Source organism: Protomyctophum parallelum, assembly GCF_964188405.1.
Source record: "Protomyctophum parallelum genome assembly, chromosome: 9".
NCBI lineage: Eukaryota > Metazoa > Chordata > Actinopteri > Myctophiformes > Myctophidae > Protomyctophum > Protomyctophum parallelum.
The window spans coordinates 15,395,107-15,411,762 of record NC_139706.1 but is presented as its reverse complement, the minus strand read 5'-3'; the positions used below and the strand labels follow the sequence as shown (position 1 = coordinate 15,411,762).

The window sequence follows — 16,656 nt, the reverse complement described above, 5'->3', positions numbered from 1 at the left end:
ACACAGTCATGAAACCCACGTATAAATTAGATGAATAAGTCCTCCATACTGCATGCCTAGCACGTCGCAACTTACCTTGCGTCCGCGACCCCTTTGTTAAGGTTTTAGCGAAGCTATAGTGACATGAAAAAGCTTCAAAAGGGGATTTAAGATTCATTTATAGTCCATCGCACGAGCATTTCACTTGCCAATAACAAAGTATTCACGAACTAACAACGCGTTATGCCGTGGTGTGATGCATTGTCAGCTTGTGGAGCATTTGTTTTTACAAACTAACAATGTGTCACGTCACAACACAACACTCTATTAGCTTGTAGATCAGTTATGTTTGGCAAGCAACATGGTCATACTGAAGACAATAAATCAAGCTACGTGATTAGTTGGTGTCCAATCGTGTAAAATGCATGTTTCCACGTCCAACACTACAGCAGGAGATTTCACTACTACAGCACACCTTATAGCGAAACCTGATGCTGTAGCGTTTGGTGTAAACCTGCATAATATATATTCTCAACTCCCGAATGGACATATATATAACTACGTTATGCAGTATTAACATGAATTATGATGAGAAACAAAACAGAAGACAATGGAAATGGAATAAAACATGTCTTCTCTTTCCCCCATATTACGTTCATCATGTCAACTTTGGGAACTTTTCTTTTTTCTTTCCCCCCACGCAATGTCACAGCATGCCAACAAAAAAAAAAGTACAAAAGTGAATCCACAGCTGAAATGACAAATCAACCATAGCATCTACACAGCTACTGCAGTCTCGTTGGCTATATAACAAAGCCTTTTAGATAATATGGGTGCAGCTATAGTCCACATGGGTGTTTCAGGAGTAGCATTGCTGCTATCAGCTAAGGACACACAATGCAGCCTGTGTGTTAGTATAGCAGCGCAGTGGCCCGGATAGATAGATACGTCAAACATCCTATCTTCTGCACAGCACACGGTACACAGCAGAGCCCTTCTCACACACTCCTCTTCCTCAACGGTCATTACCGACTGTTGTCTGGTCTCACAGTATGTGTACAGTGTGTGTATACAGTATGTGTTTGAACCCATTTAGGCCTGACGTCGAAATAAAACAAAATAAGTCTCCTGTAAGAATATATTTGTTCAATTTTCAAAGATTTGTGCCGCATTTTCACGACTTTTCAAAAATAGCAGACCTACAAGCTCGTAGCGCGCCACTCGGTGGCGCGCTATGAGCTTGTAGATCTGCTATTTTTCAATAGCTAAAGTATAACGTAATGCTTAAAGCCCCAAAATGGGTTAATTAATTTGAATTCTAAACGATGCATGAATGCTTCTGTGGTATATTAGTGTGCACATGTGTGTTTGTGTGGCTGTGCACGTGTGTGTGTGTGTTTGTTTGCCTGCTCTGTGGGCAGAAAGCGGTATTGTAAAGACCAGGCAACAGCACACTGGCTACAATAATGCCCATCCGAAAGCTGAGAGGAGAGGAGCTTTTCGACTACTAACCATGATGTGGGATGACAATCACAACAGAATGTTGTCAATTACTTAAGATAATGAAGGGAGAAATAAGTGAGAAGTTAGTCGAGTGTAATGGAGGCTGACTAGCAATGTCAAGCTGTAACGCTGTAACTATTCCAGGATTGTGCTGAGAAAAACTAAGAAACTAGCTAAAACTAGCTATGAGCTAATGTGGAGTAGCAGGTGAAGAACTACTCGCTACTGAGGCAAAGGGACAATATTATAGAATGGGAGTGAGAAAAGCTTGTCAGGGAAAAGAAAAAAAAAGAAACCAAGGGCAATTAATAAGAGTCCCACAGCTCAGGAATCTTTCCCACCGAAAGCTGAAAGAAATCCAAGCGTCAACAACCAAAAAAAAAAAAAAAAAAAAACAATTCAACAACAAAGAAGTAGCACAGTAGCATGAACTCCAAAAAATGGACCCCTGCAACAGGGTTCACCTTCTAAAAAGAAAAGGCAAACCTTTTTTTTTTTCTTTTTTTAAAGTCAAACCAGGGTAAAGGGTTTCGATGGTACTCGGCTGACGCAGCTGAAGGCGCTTCGGCAATCAGATCCAGTTTGATCCGGTCGTCACCGCTCAACCAAGTGCCATGGAGCTGCCCTACCAACACTACATTCTACAGCAGAGAAAGCTTTCATCAAGCCACCCCAAAGCCTACTCCAACACACACACACACACACACACACACACACACACACACACACACACACACACACACACACACACCTGCATCTACACACGCACATTAATTCCTCCTATGCAATTGCACCACTTGAAGACCGCATTCCTCTGTCCGAGTTGTTACACCCATTTAGATTTTTCAAAAATAGCAGACCTACAAGCTCGTAGCGCGCCACTCGGTGGTGCGCTATGAGCTTGTAGATCTGCTATTTTCAATAGCTAAAGTATAGCATAATGCTTACACCAAAAAGGGTTCCCGCCCAAAATGGGTTAAACGGAAGTGATGTTCTGCCCACGTGGTGAAATGGCATCACGATGAGACTGTCTGTACTGTACTGTACTGTACTGTACTGTACTGTACTGTACTGTACTGTACTGTACTGTACTGTACTGTACTGTACTGTACTGTACTGTACTGTACCGTATGTCACTCTGTCTGCAAATCTGTCCGCCAGAGGGTGCTGGAAATATGGCTCTGCGTTGGCTTGTTTCAGCATCTTGTACTACCTGTGCTGTAACCGACCATTACCAAAGAGAATGTTATGAGCGCATAATGTGCGATGACATGGGGGTATACTGTACACTATAGTAACTGCATCGAAAAAAGTATATCCATATGAAAACTCCAACGTATCGTACATGTCGTTTGACTTTGTATCGTATCATTTTGAAATGCAAAATAATCGCCATCGAATGGTTTTGGAAATGCAAATAATCAATTGTATTGATACTAAGCACTTGTGAGTTGAATTTTAGCCATTTTAAGAAGGGAAAAAAAAAACGTAAAAATGGGTTTCATTACTTTTCCATTCCATATGGCTAATCTGGGTCAATGTATAAATGTGTGTATTCTTCGGTGTTCAGGGTTAGGGTTAGGGTGTATAAATGTTTCCCTTCTGCTCTATTCACCCGTTTCACAGAGATTGCATGTCCTTTCTAAATAGTTACTGTATTGATTTTAAATAATTTAGTCTGTGTGTGTGTGTGTGCGTGCGTGTGCACGTGTGCATGTGTGCACACGTGTGTGCGTGTGTGTGTGTGTGCGCATGTGTGTGTGTAAACTGGGCTCTCAGTTTAAGGCGCTCCAGTGCGGTATAGCCCAATGGGAGAGCTTGATGAAAAAGCCTCCCTGTATAAGTGGCGGGGTGCCATGCGGTCAGCACAGCGCTTCTTTTTTTGCGTGCACAAACACAGTCTCCTAACCTCTGCGTCTCCGCCACCCTGCCCGCACGGGTCCACCCCGACACAGGACACATGAGGAGAAAACACAGTTAGCCAACATACAGTGGAGTCCCGGAAGTCTGTTCCTCAATCTCAAAATGAGATCTCTATGGGGAACCCATATAGCTACCGTAGTACGTATAGTACTGTATTACACAGTGGGTGAAAAAAAAAGAAGAAGGGTTAACCACACCCCTTAAGGCAAAACCACACCCCTCGGGGGAGTGACCCCCAGAGGTATGAGCCAGTGACATCCATAGGTACCTCTCTGGAAGGAAGGGAAGGGAACTGAACTGTAGGATCCCCTGCTCACATGACTGCTCTATAACGTCACTATGTTGAAGGTACCAGCTTGTCTAAGAAATCTAACATCAGAGGTTCTCACTCAGCAGCTTGTTGTCAAGCAAATGGGGGGGGGGGGGGGGGGGGGGGGTCGACTCACTTCCAGATGGGATCCCATCATGTAGAAATCTCTGGTTCCAAAAGGACCAAAGTTTAAGAACCGGTTTAAAAACTAGCTAAAAAACAATCAAACCTAAGTTGTTGTTGTTCTCCGGGGAAACCCAGAGACGAGAACTAAGCTGAATGTTTATGATTTATTTTGTGTAGAAATGCTCCATGGGTGGCGTTCTGTCTTTGGAGATGGAAGAATGTTAGTGAATTATTCATTATTATGGGGGGCATGTTACTGCTTGATGTACATTTAATTAATTATGAGAGGGTGAAGCTTATAACTTATGCTCCGTGGGGGAAATGATGGTGACGCTTGCGGAGAACGGGGGTCCTTTCTCAGCAAGCGACGGCATCTTCTCACGGCATATGCAGGTCTAGCGTAATGTGTGTCGGTCGGCGCTCGTACCTTGCTCATGTTGCTCTTACTGGCGGCCGTGAGGAAGGACATGTTGTTGATCTCGTTCATCACCACAAAGTTCTGCTCCTCTCGCTTGAAGTTCTGCAGTGAGGGAGAATAATATACATTCCGTTTGATCCGCTCTGACGCTTTCGTTCATCACAGGACCACTGGTGGAAAGTAACTAAGTACTGTACTTGAGTACACTTTTGAGGTATTTGTACTTTACTTGAGTATTTCCAATTTCCAGTACTTTTACTTCTACTCCATTGTGAGCTTGTAGATCTGCTATTTTCAATAGATTTTCTACACATTTTGAACTTGAGAAACGGGACAGTCTGCAATACGAATACTTTTACTTTTAGTACTTTAAGTGCATTTTGATGCTGATACTTTTGTACTTTTACTCAAGTACATTTTTTATTCCGTACTTTTACTTGTAACAAAGTAGTATTGGTACTTTTACTTAAATAGCGATAAAAAAACCCCTCATAATTCTTCGATATAAATATACTAGGCAATCGATCAATGACGGAAGTCATGTGAACTATGGTGAAACTCACATGAGATTTGGACCAGAAAATGAAGACCTCTCCCACCATCCTGAAGAGCTCCTCTGCGTCTGGGTCGGGACAGGTCAGCCATCTGGCCCTGAGTTGACACATATACCACAGCAACGGATTAGCCACGTGAGCACCAGCATTAATACGTCGTCTATATATGACTATGCGTCGTTGCGCGAGGAGCACTACCGTCATCTCGTTTTGGCGCGTGCGACATCTGCGTACAATTATAGAGAGGGAGTGTTTGCTGTTCCCCGCTGAAGTAGGGACGTCCCGATACACCACAATTTCTGTGTTAGCCGATACCGAATACCGATACCACAGAATAAGATTTATTTTTATAATAATACAAAAAGGAAAAATATCTTATTTTGAAGTCCACCAACTGGGAATAGAGTTTATAGCTATCTAGCTATATATCTCGTGTTGTGTTTATAGCTATCCAGCTATACATCTCATGTTGTGTTTATAGCAGACTCCTCACTCAAATGTGCACTTCAGTTTGGGCAACTCCAAAGCAAACTACACATGCCCCAACATTGTATTTACCTGCCATAGTGTCAACCCCTTTACCCCTGTGTCGGATCAGTGGTTAGACTGGCATATTTGCCGTTACCGATATGACCCGATATGACCAAATAGAGCGTTGCAGCCCCTTTCATGACACCGCCAGGCCCAGGAAATAATTCCCAATGCATTTTTCTCCATAGACATTTCAAAAAGTATTTATTTAAAGACCTTTTAAGCCTCGTACAAAGCCAACGCGAGTTGTGATAAATCATGACAAAATTTTGGACCAAACAAATAATTACAAAGAAGAAAAACAAGGAAAAAAAGTGTTGTAACCTGCCGTTTGTTGTCATGATTTCTCACAACTCGAGTTGGCTTCGTACGAGGCTTAAAAGGTCTTTAAATAAATACTTTTTGAAATGTCTATGGAGGAAAATTAACGGGGGAAGCATTTCCTGGGTCCTGGTGGTAGGGGGCGGGACTGCGACGCTCTATAAGGGCTGATCCGATACCGTATAACATCTCTACCCGGAAGTATAGGGTGTGGTTCTTTCCCTGTGTTCAACGAGCACATAAGCTGCTCCAATGGCAGGGTGGGTGTGAATGAATAGTGTATATTACTGTATACAGTGGCGTGCACAGACATTTAGAGGGGCAGGTGCTCAAGCTCGTAGCGCGCCACTGAGTGGCGCGCTACGAGCTTGTAGGTCTGCAATCTTTTTTTAATCGAAGAACCACTGACGTATAAACACATAGCTTTAGATTGTGGGGGCCTACATAATATAGTAGAAGCGTTTTTATCAAGAATGGATCAATGTCACCGCATGGTCTCTACACACTACAATTTTTTTTAATTATTATTATTGTTTTAAGAGCACATTGCTAAAAAGGGCAGGGGGTGCTCTAGCACCCTCTAGTGTCTATCTGTGCACGCCACTGTATTACTGTATATGAATCACCTACCATGTAGCGGATGAGCAGAGGGTACAGCGTGTACAGGTCATATTACTGTATATATAAATCACCTGTTGTTGTCCACGTAGCGGATGAGCAGCGGGTACAGCGCGTACAGGTCATATTACTGTATATATAAATCACCTGTTGTTGTCCACGTAGCGGATGAGCAGAGGGTACAGCGCGTACAGGTCCCGGCAGAGCACGGCGAACTCGTCGCGGATGGTGCCGTCCTCGCTGTCCACCTCCGACTTGCCCTCCATGCGCAGGTGCTCCTCCTCGGCCACCACCTTCCCCGAGCGCTTCTTCAGCTTCTCCATGGTGGGGATGAAGTGCGACTTGAGCATCTCCGGCAGCGCCATGCTCACGATGGGCTGGGAGAACACTGGGACGCAGGGCGGACGCAGGAGACACACACACACACACACACACACACACACACACACACACACACACACACACACACACACACACACACACACACACACACACACACGAGACGATAGTAAACAATAGCACTAGAAACACTTGCGCTGCTTACAATACTCTGTATCGTGCAGTGTTGTTTTTGGCAGCACATCTTTTTATTTTAGTTTCAGTCGTATAGTCTCTTGAATAGTTTTGGTCACATTTCGGTCATCGGGATGTTTTAGCGTCGACTAAATATCATGAGACGTTAGTCGACTACATCTACGGTTGATTTACAGTCGAACAAAATGTGTTTTGGCGGGCCTCGATGCCGTCGTAGTGACAGCCCACAACTGCTATTTTCAGTGTAAAAGTGTAAAATGACTTGAACTGGATCTCTTGTCCACTAGTCCCTTCCTAACATTTTAGTCTAGTTTTTATATTTGTTGACAAAATCGATGGTATATTTAGTCTTAGTTTTTAGTCACCGCAGCTTAGTTTTCATTTAGTTTCCATTTAGTCAGTGAAAAAAGGTAGTCAACGGACAGTTTTCCTCATGGTTTTAGTCAACGAAAACAACACTGGTATCATGCTAGCGTCAGTCTTGTCTATGTCTATTTTTTCATATATATTCTTTGGTCAATATACATTATCAACATGATTTTGTAAAACAAAAACAAAAAAAACGGTTAGGAAGAAATTCCCCTACACATTTTAGGCGGGAACCCGTTTTGGTGTTAGCATTACGTTATGCTTTAGCTATTGAAAGATAGCAGATCTACAAGCTCATAGCGCGCCACTCGGTGGCGCGCTATGAGCTTGCAGGTCTGCTATTTTTGAAAAATCGACATTTTTAGAATCTGATCTCAGGTCAGAACGGGTTAACCTATGACGTTTTCGACACCCGGAACGTAATCTTCTTCCGAGACCAAACAAAGCCCAGTCCTCTGCAGGGAGGAGAGCTCTCATTTGGGGGGGGGGGGGTTTATTTATTATACCTGCCAGTCTCTTCATCCAGGAGGCCTCGTCGATGCCCAGGTTGTTGACCACGATCTTCATGATGCTGCCCAGCAGCTGGTTGAGCTGCTCCGAGGTGACGGCGGTGCACAGCGCCCCGTCCTGCTCGGGGAAGTTCTCCAGGCCGCGCTCCCACCAGCGGGGCAGGTAGTTGCACAGCATGGGCAGCGTGATCTCGATCACGTGGGGCATCTCCGTGTAGCGCGCGCCCGACTCGGCCAGGTCGTGGATCTCCTTGATGAGGACCTCCAGCTCGGGGATGTCGGGGCACAGCTCCTCCACCTGGCCTGGGAGACCCAGGACTGGAGAGAGAGAGAGAGAGAGAGAGAGAGGGGGAGAGAGAGAGAGAGAGAGAGGGGGAGAGAGAGAGAGAGAGAGAGGGGGAGAGAGAGGGGGAGAGAGAGGGAGAGAGGGAGAGAGAGAGAGAGAGAGAGAGAGAGAGAGAGAGAGAGAGAGAGAGAGAGGGAGAGAGGGAGAGAGGGAGAGAGGGAGAGAGAGAGAGAGAGAGAGAGAGAGACGAGGAAGACGACACAGGGTTTGAATCACTTTGCCAAAAATGTCTTCGCTGCAGTGGTGGAAAAAAAGTACTCAATTGTTTTACTTAAGTAAAAAAGTACGAATACTGCAATTTAGAAGTACTTTGTTACAAGTAAAAGTACGGAATTGAAAATGTACAAAAGTACAAAAGGCACTTAAAGTACTAAAATGAAAAGTACTCATATTGCAGAATGTGCCATTTCACATGTTCAAAATGTGTACAAAATCAATTGAAAATAGCCGATCTACGAGTAAAAAAAACAAGCTAAAAAAACAAGCTCACAGAGCTTGTTTTTTAGCTTGTTTTTTTTTTTCAAATGGCCGAAATGTATAGGGTTGAAGTGGTTAATGTATGTTTTCTAATCAAAATGTAAATCTCCAAAGTAACTAGTAACTAAAGTTTTCAAATACATGCAGTGGAGTAAAAGTACACATGTTTGGCTCTGAGACGTGGTGGAGTAGAAGTAAAAGTACTGGAAATCGGAAATACAATACCTCAAAATTGTACTTAAGTACCTCAAAAAATACCTCAAAATTGTACTTAAGTACAGTACTTAAGTACTTAGTTACTTTCCACCACTGCTTCGCTGTAGAAATCTTGCATCTCCATCTTTCATCTTATTATTATTATTATTATAAAACAAAAAATGCATGAATGAATGTCCTATTTTATACGTCCGTGTTGCACAGAAGTAGGGGGGGGGATCTAAAGAAAAAATGATTGAAAAAGCAGCAGACACGCGCACACACACACACACACACACACACACACACACACACACACACACACACACACACACACACACACACACACACAGGGACTCACTGGTTCTCTCCCTGGGGGTCTTGGTGGTGTAGACGGAGAAGGCGTTGTACTCGTTGAGGGTGGGCTCCAGGTAAGCGACCGGCATGGCCGCCGCTAGGTGGGCCAAACACTCCCCCAGCGCTGGCCTCTGCCTGGACATCGCAAAAACAAATACACAATCACAAAGTTTGAGAGTCTGAACTTAAAAGCCTATTATTATACCACCCCACCGGCCCATTGCATGAGTGTTGCTTGCTGTGTGTGTGTGTGTGTGTGTGTGTGTGTGTGTGTGTGTGTGTGTGTGTGTGTGTGTGTGTGTGTGTGTGTGTGTGTGTGTGTGTGTGTGTGTGTGTGTGTGCGTGTGCACACGCATGCGTGCGTGTGTGCGTGTTGTGTGTGTGTCTTACTCACTTCTCCACATGTGGAGTCTTGACAGTTCCCAGTGAGTAGATACTACACATGATACGGTAGCAGGAGATCTGCAAGTCATCCACTGAACAGGGAGAACAATATTATTATTATTATTATTGTTATTATTATAATTATTATTATTGTATACATACAGACTGGATAACACAAAGGATTTTAGCGTTTGTATTATTGGGGGACCCGGAGATCGCAATTGATTTTTGAAAAATCGTGAAAATGTGGCGTAAATCTTTGAATATTATATTCTTTCAGAGGGGAAGGTTTTTAACTCAAATCTTTGCTTCCGGCCCTGGAACTACATATTTTCAGATGGGGGTCGGCGGGCCAAATACAGATAATTCTGGGGGTCCTTGACATGAAAAAGGTTGACCACTGACATATAGAAACATAGGGTTTTTCAGTAAACTGTCAGGATTTAGAATACTTTCTTTTTTAGAATCGGCCTCAGTCCTAAATGGGTTAACAGATTGTATGGAGATCTATACTCACGAATGACGTCGTCCCCGAACTGATGCTGGGCGATGTGGTCGAACAGAGAGGTGAGCACTGGAAGCAACGCAATGGTGGTGTAGTTGATGTTCTGGGACACGCCTTTCACCTGCACGCACGCACGTCACACACACACACACACACACACAAGCGTGAACGCACACACACACGTGCACAAGGATGGCGAACGAAGAGATGGTTGTTAGCATTAGAGACCAATTAGAAAGAAAGAAAGAAAGAAAGAAAGAAAGAAAGAAAGAAAAGAAAGGTATTGACCTGGTTGCGGCTGGACACCTTTCCCAGCTTCAGGTTCTCGACCATCTTCTCGATGTCATCGGCAGCGCTCTCAAAGAACTGACGCAGTCCTGCCTTGACGATCTCTGGGCCGGACTTCATCACAGTCCTGTGGTGGACAGAGCAACGTGAACAGGCAGCTCACAAGTGACGCGATTGTAACGTGTCATTTCATTTGTCATTATCCTGTGAGAGATGATAGGCTACCGTTTATGACATGTACTGTATGATTGTGCTGTAGGCAACAGAACGTCCTATACAAATGAACCCATTCTGACCTGAGATCAGATTCTAAAAATGTCTTCTACTCTCAGTCGCTCTTCGATTTTTCAAAAATAGCAGATCTACAAGCTCGTAGCGCGCCACTCGGTGGCGCGCTATGAGCTTGTAGATCTGCTATTTTTCAATAGTTAAAGCACGACATGATGATAACACCAAAAGGGGTTCCCGCGCAAAATGGGTTAACTATTTTTGTAATTGTAACTAATAATGTAATGTGATAAAGTTCTACTCGAGTTACTGTAACTATACAGTGTCTGAACAGAGTATCAATGAGATTTATTTTATTGTTTTGTATACCATTTAAATGAATAAAGAAATAATGCTGCCATTTGTCCCAAAGTGACTGCAACAATTAGTTTGCCATTTGTTTCAAAAAAGCTTTATACCCTACATAACATGTATATAACGACGCAATGTTACATAGCTCTGTTTACAAAATGCTGTACCCCCTCCAACTGTATATACTTTCCCCATTTCCAAGAGTTTTTTATTATATTTTGACCCTTGCTTTGGCAATGTAAACGCCAATAATAAAGCTCCTTTGAATTGAATTGAATAAGAGATTAAAAGTGAATATTTACCGTCAGGCCATTGAATGCCCTGTGGGGTGGAGCACAGTCTTATTCAATGCTGTGTGTGGCATGAGCTTATAGTCATAGTCAGACTAAATCATAGTTTAAAGGTATATTCAGTGATTTCACTTAATTCAAATATCACTAATTTTTTTGTTTTCTTGTGATAATCCTCTCTACTATAGAGTGTGCTGACCATATAAGGAGTTCCTCCCTGTCCCCAGCTAACCCCTGGGGGTCAAAAAACCTTAGGTTTATTTTTTTGGCTCTCTATCCTGATTGGATGAAAGGCTTTGCCACCTAGCCAAAAATGAAACCTAAGGGTTTTTTTGAGTGAAATCACTGAATATGACTTTAATTATTATTTTTTTTAATGTTTTTATTTTGAGGCTTTCGCCTTTTATTTTATAATGTTATAGGAGGGACAGACAGTAGGCTGACAGGAGATGGGGGAGTGACATGCTAGTAAAGGCAGTCGGGATCGGGAGTCGAACCCACGGCACACTGCCAGACTCGGGCTGCCCGCCAAGGTGCCTGGACCGCTGATCCACGGCCCAGGCCAATTTTAAAGCAATTCTATAATGTGCAATATTGTTAATATTACTTCACTTTGTTGCAACGGATACATTTTATGAAAGGTCAATTGTTACCTGGCATCCAGTGATCGTGACAGGATGTGCAGACAGTTAACCACTGCGCCTGCATCCGTTCCTGTTAAACGCAACGGAATATTATTTCAATATTTCAGTGTGATAAATAATTCAAACACGCGGTACAGTAGAGCAGAGTATGCTACAATAAAAAATAAAAAAGTAACATACGTTTAAACCATTTGGGCCTGACCTCGAAAAAAAAAAAAAAAAACGTCGAAATAAATATTTTCACGATTTTTCAAGAATAGCAGACCTACAAGCTCATAGCGCGCCACCGAGTGGCGCGCTATGAGTTTGTAGATCTGCTATTTTTCAATAGCTAAATTATAACATAATCTCTGGGTGTCACAGTATGTGACCCGTTGAGAAGAACTATGAAGAACTGGGTGGTATGACTTTGAAGTTGAACCACAATACAATGTTTCAATTTAAGTCAATAATGTACAGTAACTCCATGTCTTATTATTGTTAGAAAGGCTCCAATCCAACACTTATAATATTTGTTAATTTATAGAAATTCTAATCTCAAATGGAAATATGCAACAATGAAATCAATATAACACAAACCAAACGTTAATCACACAAGTTTAGTGAAAGTGATAGGAGGAGGTATCTTTAGTTATTTTTTTTTAGTAAATGAGTACATTTGAATCGACTATTAATATCAAATACCGGTACATACTATTTCCTAATGAATCTGAACATTTGGTATTACAGGTACAAAATATAATACATTACAATAAAAGATTAGGTTGTTAATGTTTACAATTAATTAAAACATTTTTAAACGACAGCACTAGCACTTGAGTCAAAGTTACAGTTGCAGCAATAGTGATAGAGACTATTTGGACAATGTGTAGTACAGTATACATACACATTGTGACATTGCCCAAATGCCTCCATTTAATCTTCTACATGAGACACATTTAAAAGGACAATACGTTCAATATCTGAAGACTGTATTTATTTCCAATGATGTCCTTAAGTAAACCACATTGGATTGGAGATGTTGCCCAGCACACACAGTGATGAATCCACAGAGCGTCGCAGTCCCGCCCCCTTTCATGACCACGTGAGACCCAGAAGTGAATTCCCTGCTCATTTTCTCCACAGGCTTTCCAAAAGGTATTTATTTAAAGACGTGGACTAAAGGCCTCACTCACACCTTTACAACAGACTGATGGATGCTTGTTGTATGAGATGTATAGCTGATGCAAGCTCGCAATGCATTTCCAATGGAAGTCACATGGTTTGACGCAACATTTTTTGTTGTACGGCTTTCGGCTGTGTTTCGACTGCCCCCCGCTCCCCCTCATACAACACAAATGTTGTGTCAAACCATGTGACTCCCATTGGAAATGAATTGTGAGCTTGCATCAGTCAATAAGTCTCATATGCATCAGCTATACATCAATCTGTTGTGAAGGAGTGAGTCAGGCCTAAGGCCTCACTCACACTGCTGCAACATGCATACAACATTTGTCTTGTGTTTGACAAAACATTTTTGTTTGATGGCTGTGTTGTGCCCCCCTCCCCCGCATCAAACAAACATGTTTGGTCAAACCATGTGACTTCCATTGGAAATGCATTGGGGCGGCCATTAAACACGGACAAGACACAACAAGACAAAATGTTGTAGTTGCAAAGGTGGGAGTCAGGCCTAAGCCAACTCGAGTTGTGACAAACCAAGACAACAAACACAACATTTTGGGCCGAACAAATAATTACAAAGAAGAAAAACAAAACGAAAAAAGTGTTGTAACCTGCCGTTTTCATCTTCTTTCTAATTGCTCGGCCCGAAATGTTTTGTTTGTTGTCATGATTTGTCACAACTTCAGTTGGTTTTGTACGAGGCTTAAAGGGTCTTTAAACAAATACTTTTTGAAATGTCTATGAGGAAAACAGGGAATTTCCTGGGCCCTGGTAGGGGGCGGGACTGCGACGCTCTATAGGCTAGTACACAGCAAAACCCTCAGAATTAATTAAACTCCGATAGTGTAAATAATTTTACACCCTCAGTTAAATCAACACTCAAGGATTTGACGGTGTACAATGAGCAGAATGAGGATTTCAGAGCAGCCAGCCTGAGAACACAGATACAAAACATACAACTAGAGCCAATATACAGCAATCCCTATAAGGCTTTTAAATCAAAACAACATTTGTTTACAAAATTACAAAATGGGCTAATGTGATGTCTGAACACGGAGCACTTAGAAGAACCACTTAGCCAGGCGCAGAAAGTGAGGAATCGACATTTTTGAAAACCTGACTATTAGACAAACATTTTGTAAACCGAGATTACCGCCACGATCGATCGATCGCTATAATGCACTTAAAACGAACACTCTCATGCCGCCCCCCCCCCCCCCCTGTGCGTGACATAATATGACTTATATGCCTCACAAAAAGCTCACAAACACACAACCAACCAAAACGGAAGAACAAGAAAGGCTGTGGAAAACAAATAAGATAAAGAGGAAAGAAAAAACGACGGCAAGCAAAAGCACAGCATGTTGGGCGGAGAACGAGAAGAAAAGATAAAAGAGTTATAAGCCCAATTTATGCTCCGTCGCGCCACGCAAAACCACCGGTGTCGATTGCCGAAAACGGACGTCGGCAGGCGACACGCGGTCGTCAAAGGCGGCTGGGTGTATAAATTAGGCGTTGGATGAGTGAGGGGATACAGGAGAGTGAGAGATGAAGTGGAGGCTTGGTTTGGAAAACAGAGAGATCATCATTTTTGCACCATGCAGGTTTCCTTACCAAACAGAGAGACTCGGTGTCTCACCAGAGCAGCCAACTTACAGAAGATACTGAGGTAGAGAAGGGAGAAAAAAGGAAATAAAAGAACAAGAGAATGGACAGGGGATGACGGTTTCCTACACACAGTCAAGTTCAAGAGTGTTCATTTTAAGCGTGAAAGTGTACAAATGGACCCTGACTGGTACGGGGTAGCATTTGTACACTTTCACACTTAACAATGAACAACCCAGGATTTTGCTGCGCACGGAAGACAGGGATAGGGAGGGCATTTGAAATCACGTTAAAGCAAAACAAATGGAGGGTAATGTGGGAGTTAAGTAAAATAGGCAAAGATAGAAAAGAAATGAAATGTACGTAAGGGAGGGGACAGTATCACGGGACAGTATCAAAAACAAGATCACCTTAGTTCTTTTGGTCGTAACGTTTGCTATTGGTCAGCTTGTATATAATCGCCACCTTACCTCGCAATCATCTCTTTCTCCTTATTGGACGAGTGGCCTCCAGGGCCCAGCACTTTAGCGGGAGTGGACAGGAAGTACAGGCAGTGGTTCTTGAAGTACTGATTCACCAGCGGCAAGAGAATCTGTCAAATAAAGGATAAGCGTTTTTTTATTTTTTATCCAAGACAAGGTCGGTCTGTTGCGACACAGATCCAGGGAAGATACAGGGAAAATGCACAAATAAAAGCTTTGTTTAAATAAATATGAAAATGTATTTACATTTTTTTGCGTATAGCCAAGGATGCACTCATTGGTATCGGCCGATTTGAGTTGTATTTAGATTAATCGGCATCGGTTCGATTAATCAATCAGACCAATTAATTAATCGGTCCGATTAATCGGTCTGTCTTCACAGATAAACAAGCTTTAACAGAACTACAAGCTCACAATATTAAATATAAAGGTATTCAAGTTAAATCTGACTTGCCTAAGCCTGCAGTGCAGATACCCTGTTACATGTTTTTTTTCCTTCCAGAATGGACAAAATTATTAAAAAATTTCAATACAGAATGAGATCATATCGACATCGGTGATATCGGTTATCGGCCATAACAGCAATTAATTATATCGGATATCGATATCGGGCCAAAAATGGCTCATCGGCACATCCCTGATAACTACAGTGCATACACTATTTGAGTAACGTGATTAAACCATCAACATTTTGTCACCTCACCTTGGCAAAGAATTTGATCTCCTGTTCGTGTGGAGATTTCTCCACCCGACCGCTGCTAACCACAGCCTCTGTAGAGGAAGGAAGAGCAAAAGAATTAGGACTTGTACAAGACATTCTGAACCTTGACCCGACCAAGGATCAAAGTATATGCTACAACTTCTTATAAAAGTAGCCTTTATTTAATCAGACCAGTGTGTGTCCAGTGGAAACCTCGTATGAATCTGATCTCAGGTCAGAATGGGTTAATCAGACCAGTGTGTGTCCAGTGGAAACATCGTATGAATCTGATCTCAGGTCAGAATGGGTTAAGCGTGAATATGCTTTGTCCCCTGTCCCCTATACTGTCTCCATGTCCCCTACACTTGTCTTTCTCCCTGTTCACTACACCGTCTCCCTGTCTCCTGTCCCCTACACACCAGCAATTCCCAAAAGTTAGATGTGGTGCCTGCTTGGGACCCCAACCATATACATAAATACTATCCTATATCGAGACTGGCTTAGCGACATGAAAGGGACAAGGACTGACATATGCAGATTGCAGAGATCTCCATATTATGGTGTTCGTGCCCTGCATCTAGTATGAATTAACCACTTTATTTCCATTAACCATAATTTCAGAAATAATGAGAAAATAGCTAAACGTCTAAAAGTCAGGCGACCGTATACCGAGATGGGCAATGAATTCCTGAGCGATTTCCATCCATTTCAGAAGCTTCTGCAGGAAGCCATAGGCAAAGCGCTTCTCGATGGACGAGATCTCCTGCTCCATGTCCTTAAGACCCCTGAAAAGGAGGAAGGAAGGAAAGAAAGAAAGAAAGAAAGAAAGAAAGAAAGAAAGAAAGAAACACAGGATTAAGGGCGGCATCCACAGCTGCTGTGGCAGTGGTTTAATTAGTGCAGGTTGGAGTACATTCACGCCGTATTTCTTGCCGCCCCCCCGGT

At 42.7% G+C, this 16,656-nt stretch overlaps 1 protein-coding gene across 2 annotated transcripts in view; it reads right to left on the bottom strand.

The window, feature by feature from the left end:
- The window catches only part of ryr1b (ryanodine receptor 1b (skeletal)), a 142,662-nt gene that overhangs the window by 46,410 nt on the left and 79,596 nt on the right, over positions 1–16,656 (bottom strand). For both annotated transcript variants that reach the window (XM_083773529.1, XM_083773530.1), the window contains exons 60-73: positions 16,381–16,496; positions 15,715–15,782; positions 15,000–15,121; positions 14,539–14,588; positions 11,770–11,830; positions 10,248–10,374; positions 9,972–10,080; positions 9,465–9,546; positions 9,075–9,205; positions 7,693–8,013; positions 6,431–6,671; positions 4,823–4,910; positions 4,269–4,361; positions 3,392–3,409 (exon numbers count right to left, since the gene is read on the bottom strand). In XM_083773529.1, the coding sequence (XP_083629655.1) occupies positions 3,392–3,409; positions 4,269–4,361; positions 4,823–4,910; positions 6,431–6,671; positions 7,693–8,013; positions 9,075–9,205; positions 9,465–9,546; positions 9,972–10,080; positions 10,248–10,374; positions 11,770–11,830; positions 14,539–14,588; positions 15,000–15,121; positions 15,715–15,782; positions 16,381–16,496 (1,627 nt within the window). The remainder of the gene's footprint in view (positions 1–3,391; positions 3,410–4,268; positions 4,362–4,822; positions 4,911–6,430; positions 6,672–7,692; positions 8,014–9,074; positions 9,206–9,464; positions 9,547–9,971; positions 10,081–10,247; positions 10,375–11,769; positions 11,831–14,538; positions 14,589–14,999; positions 15,122–15,714; positions 15,783–16,380; positions 16,497–16,656) is intronic.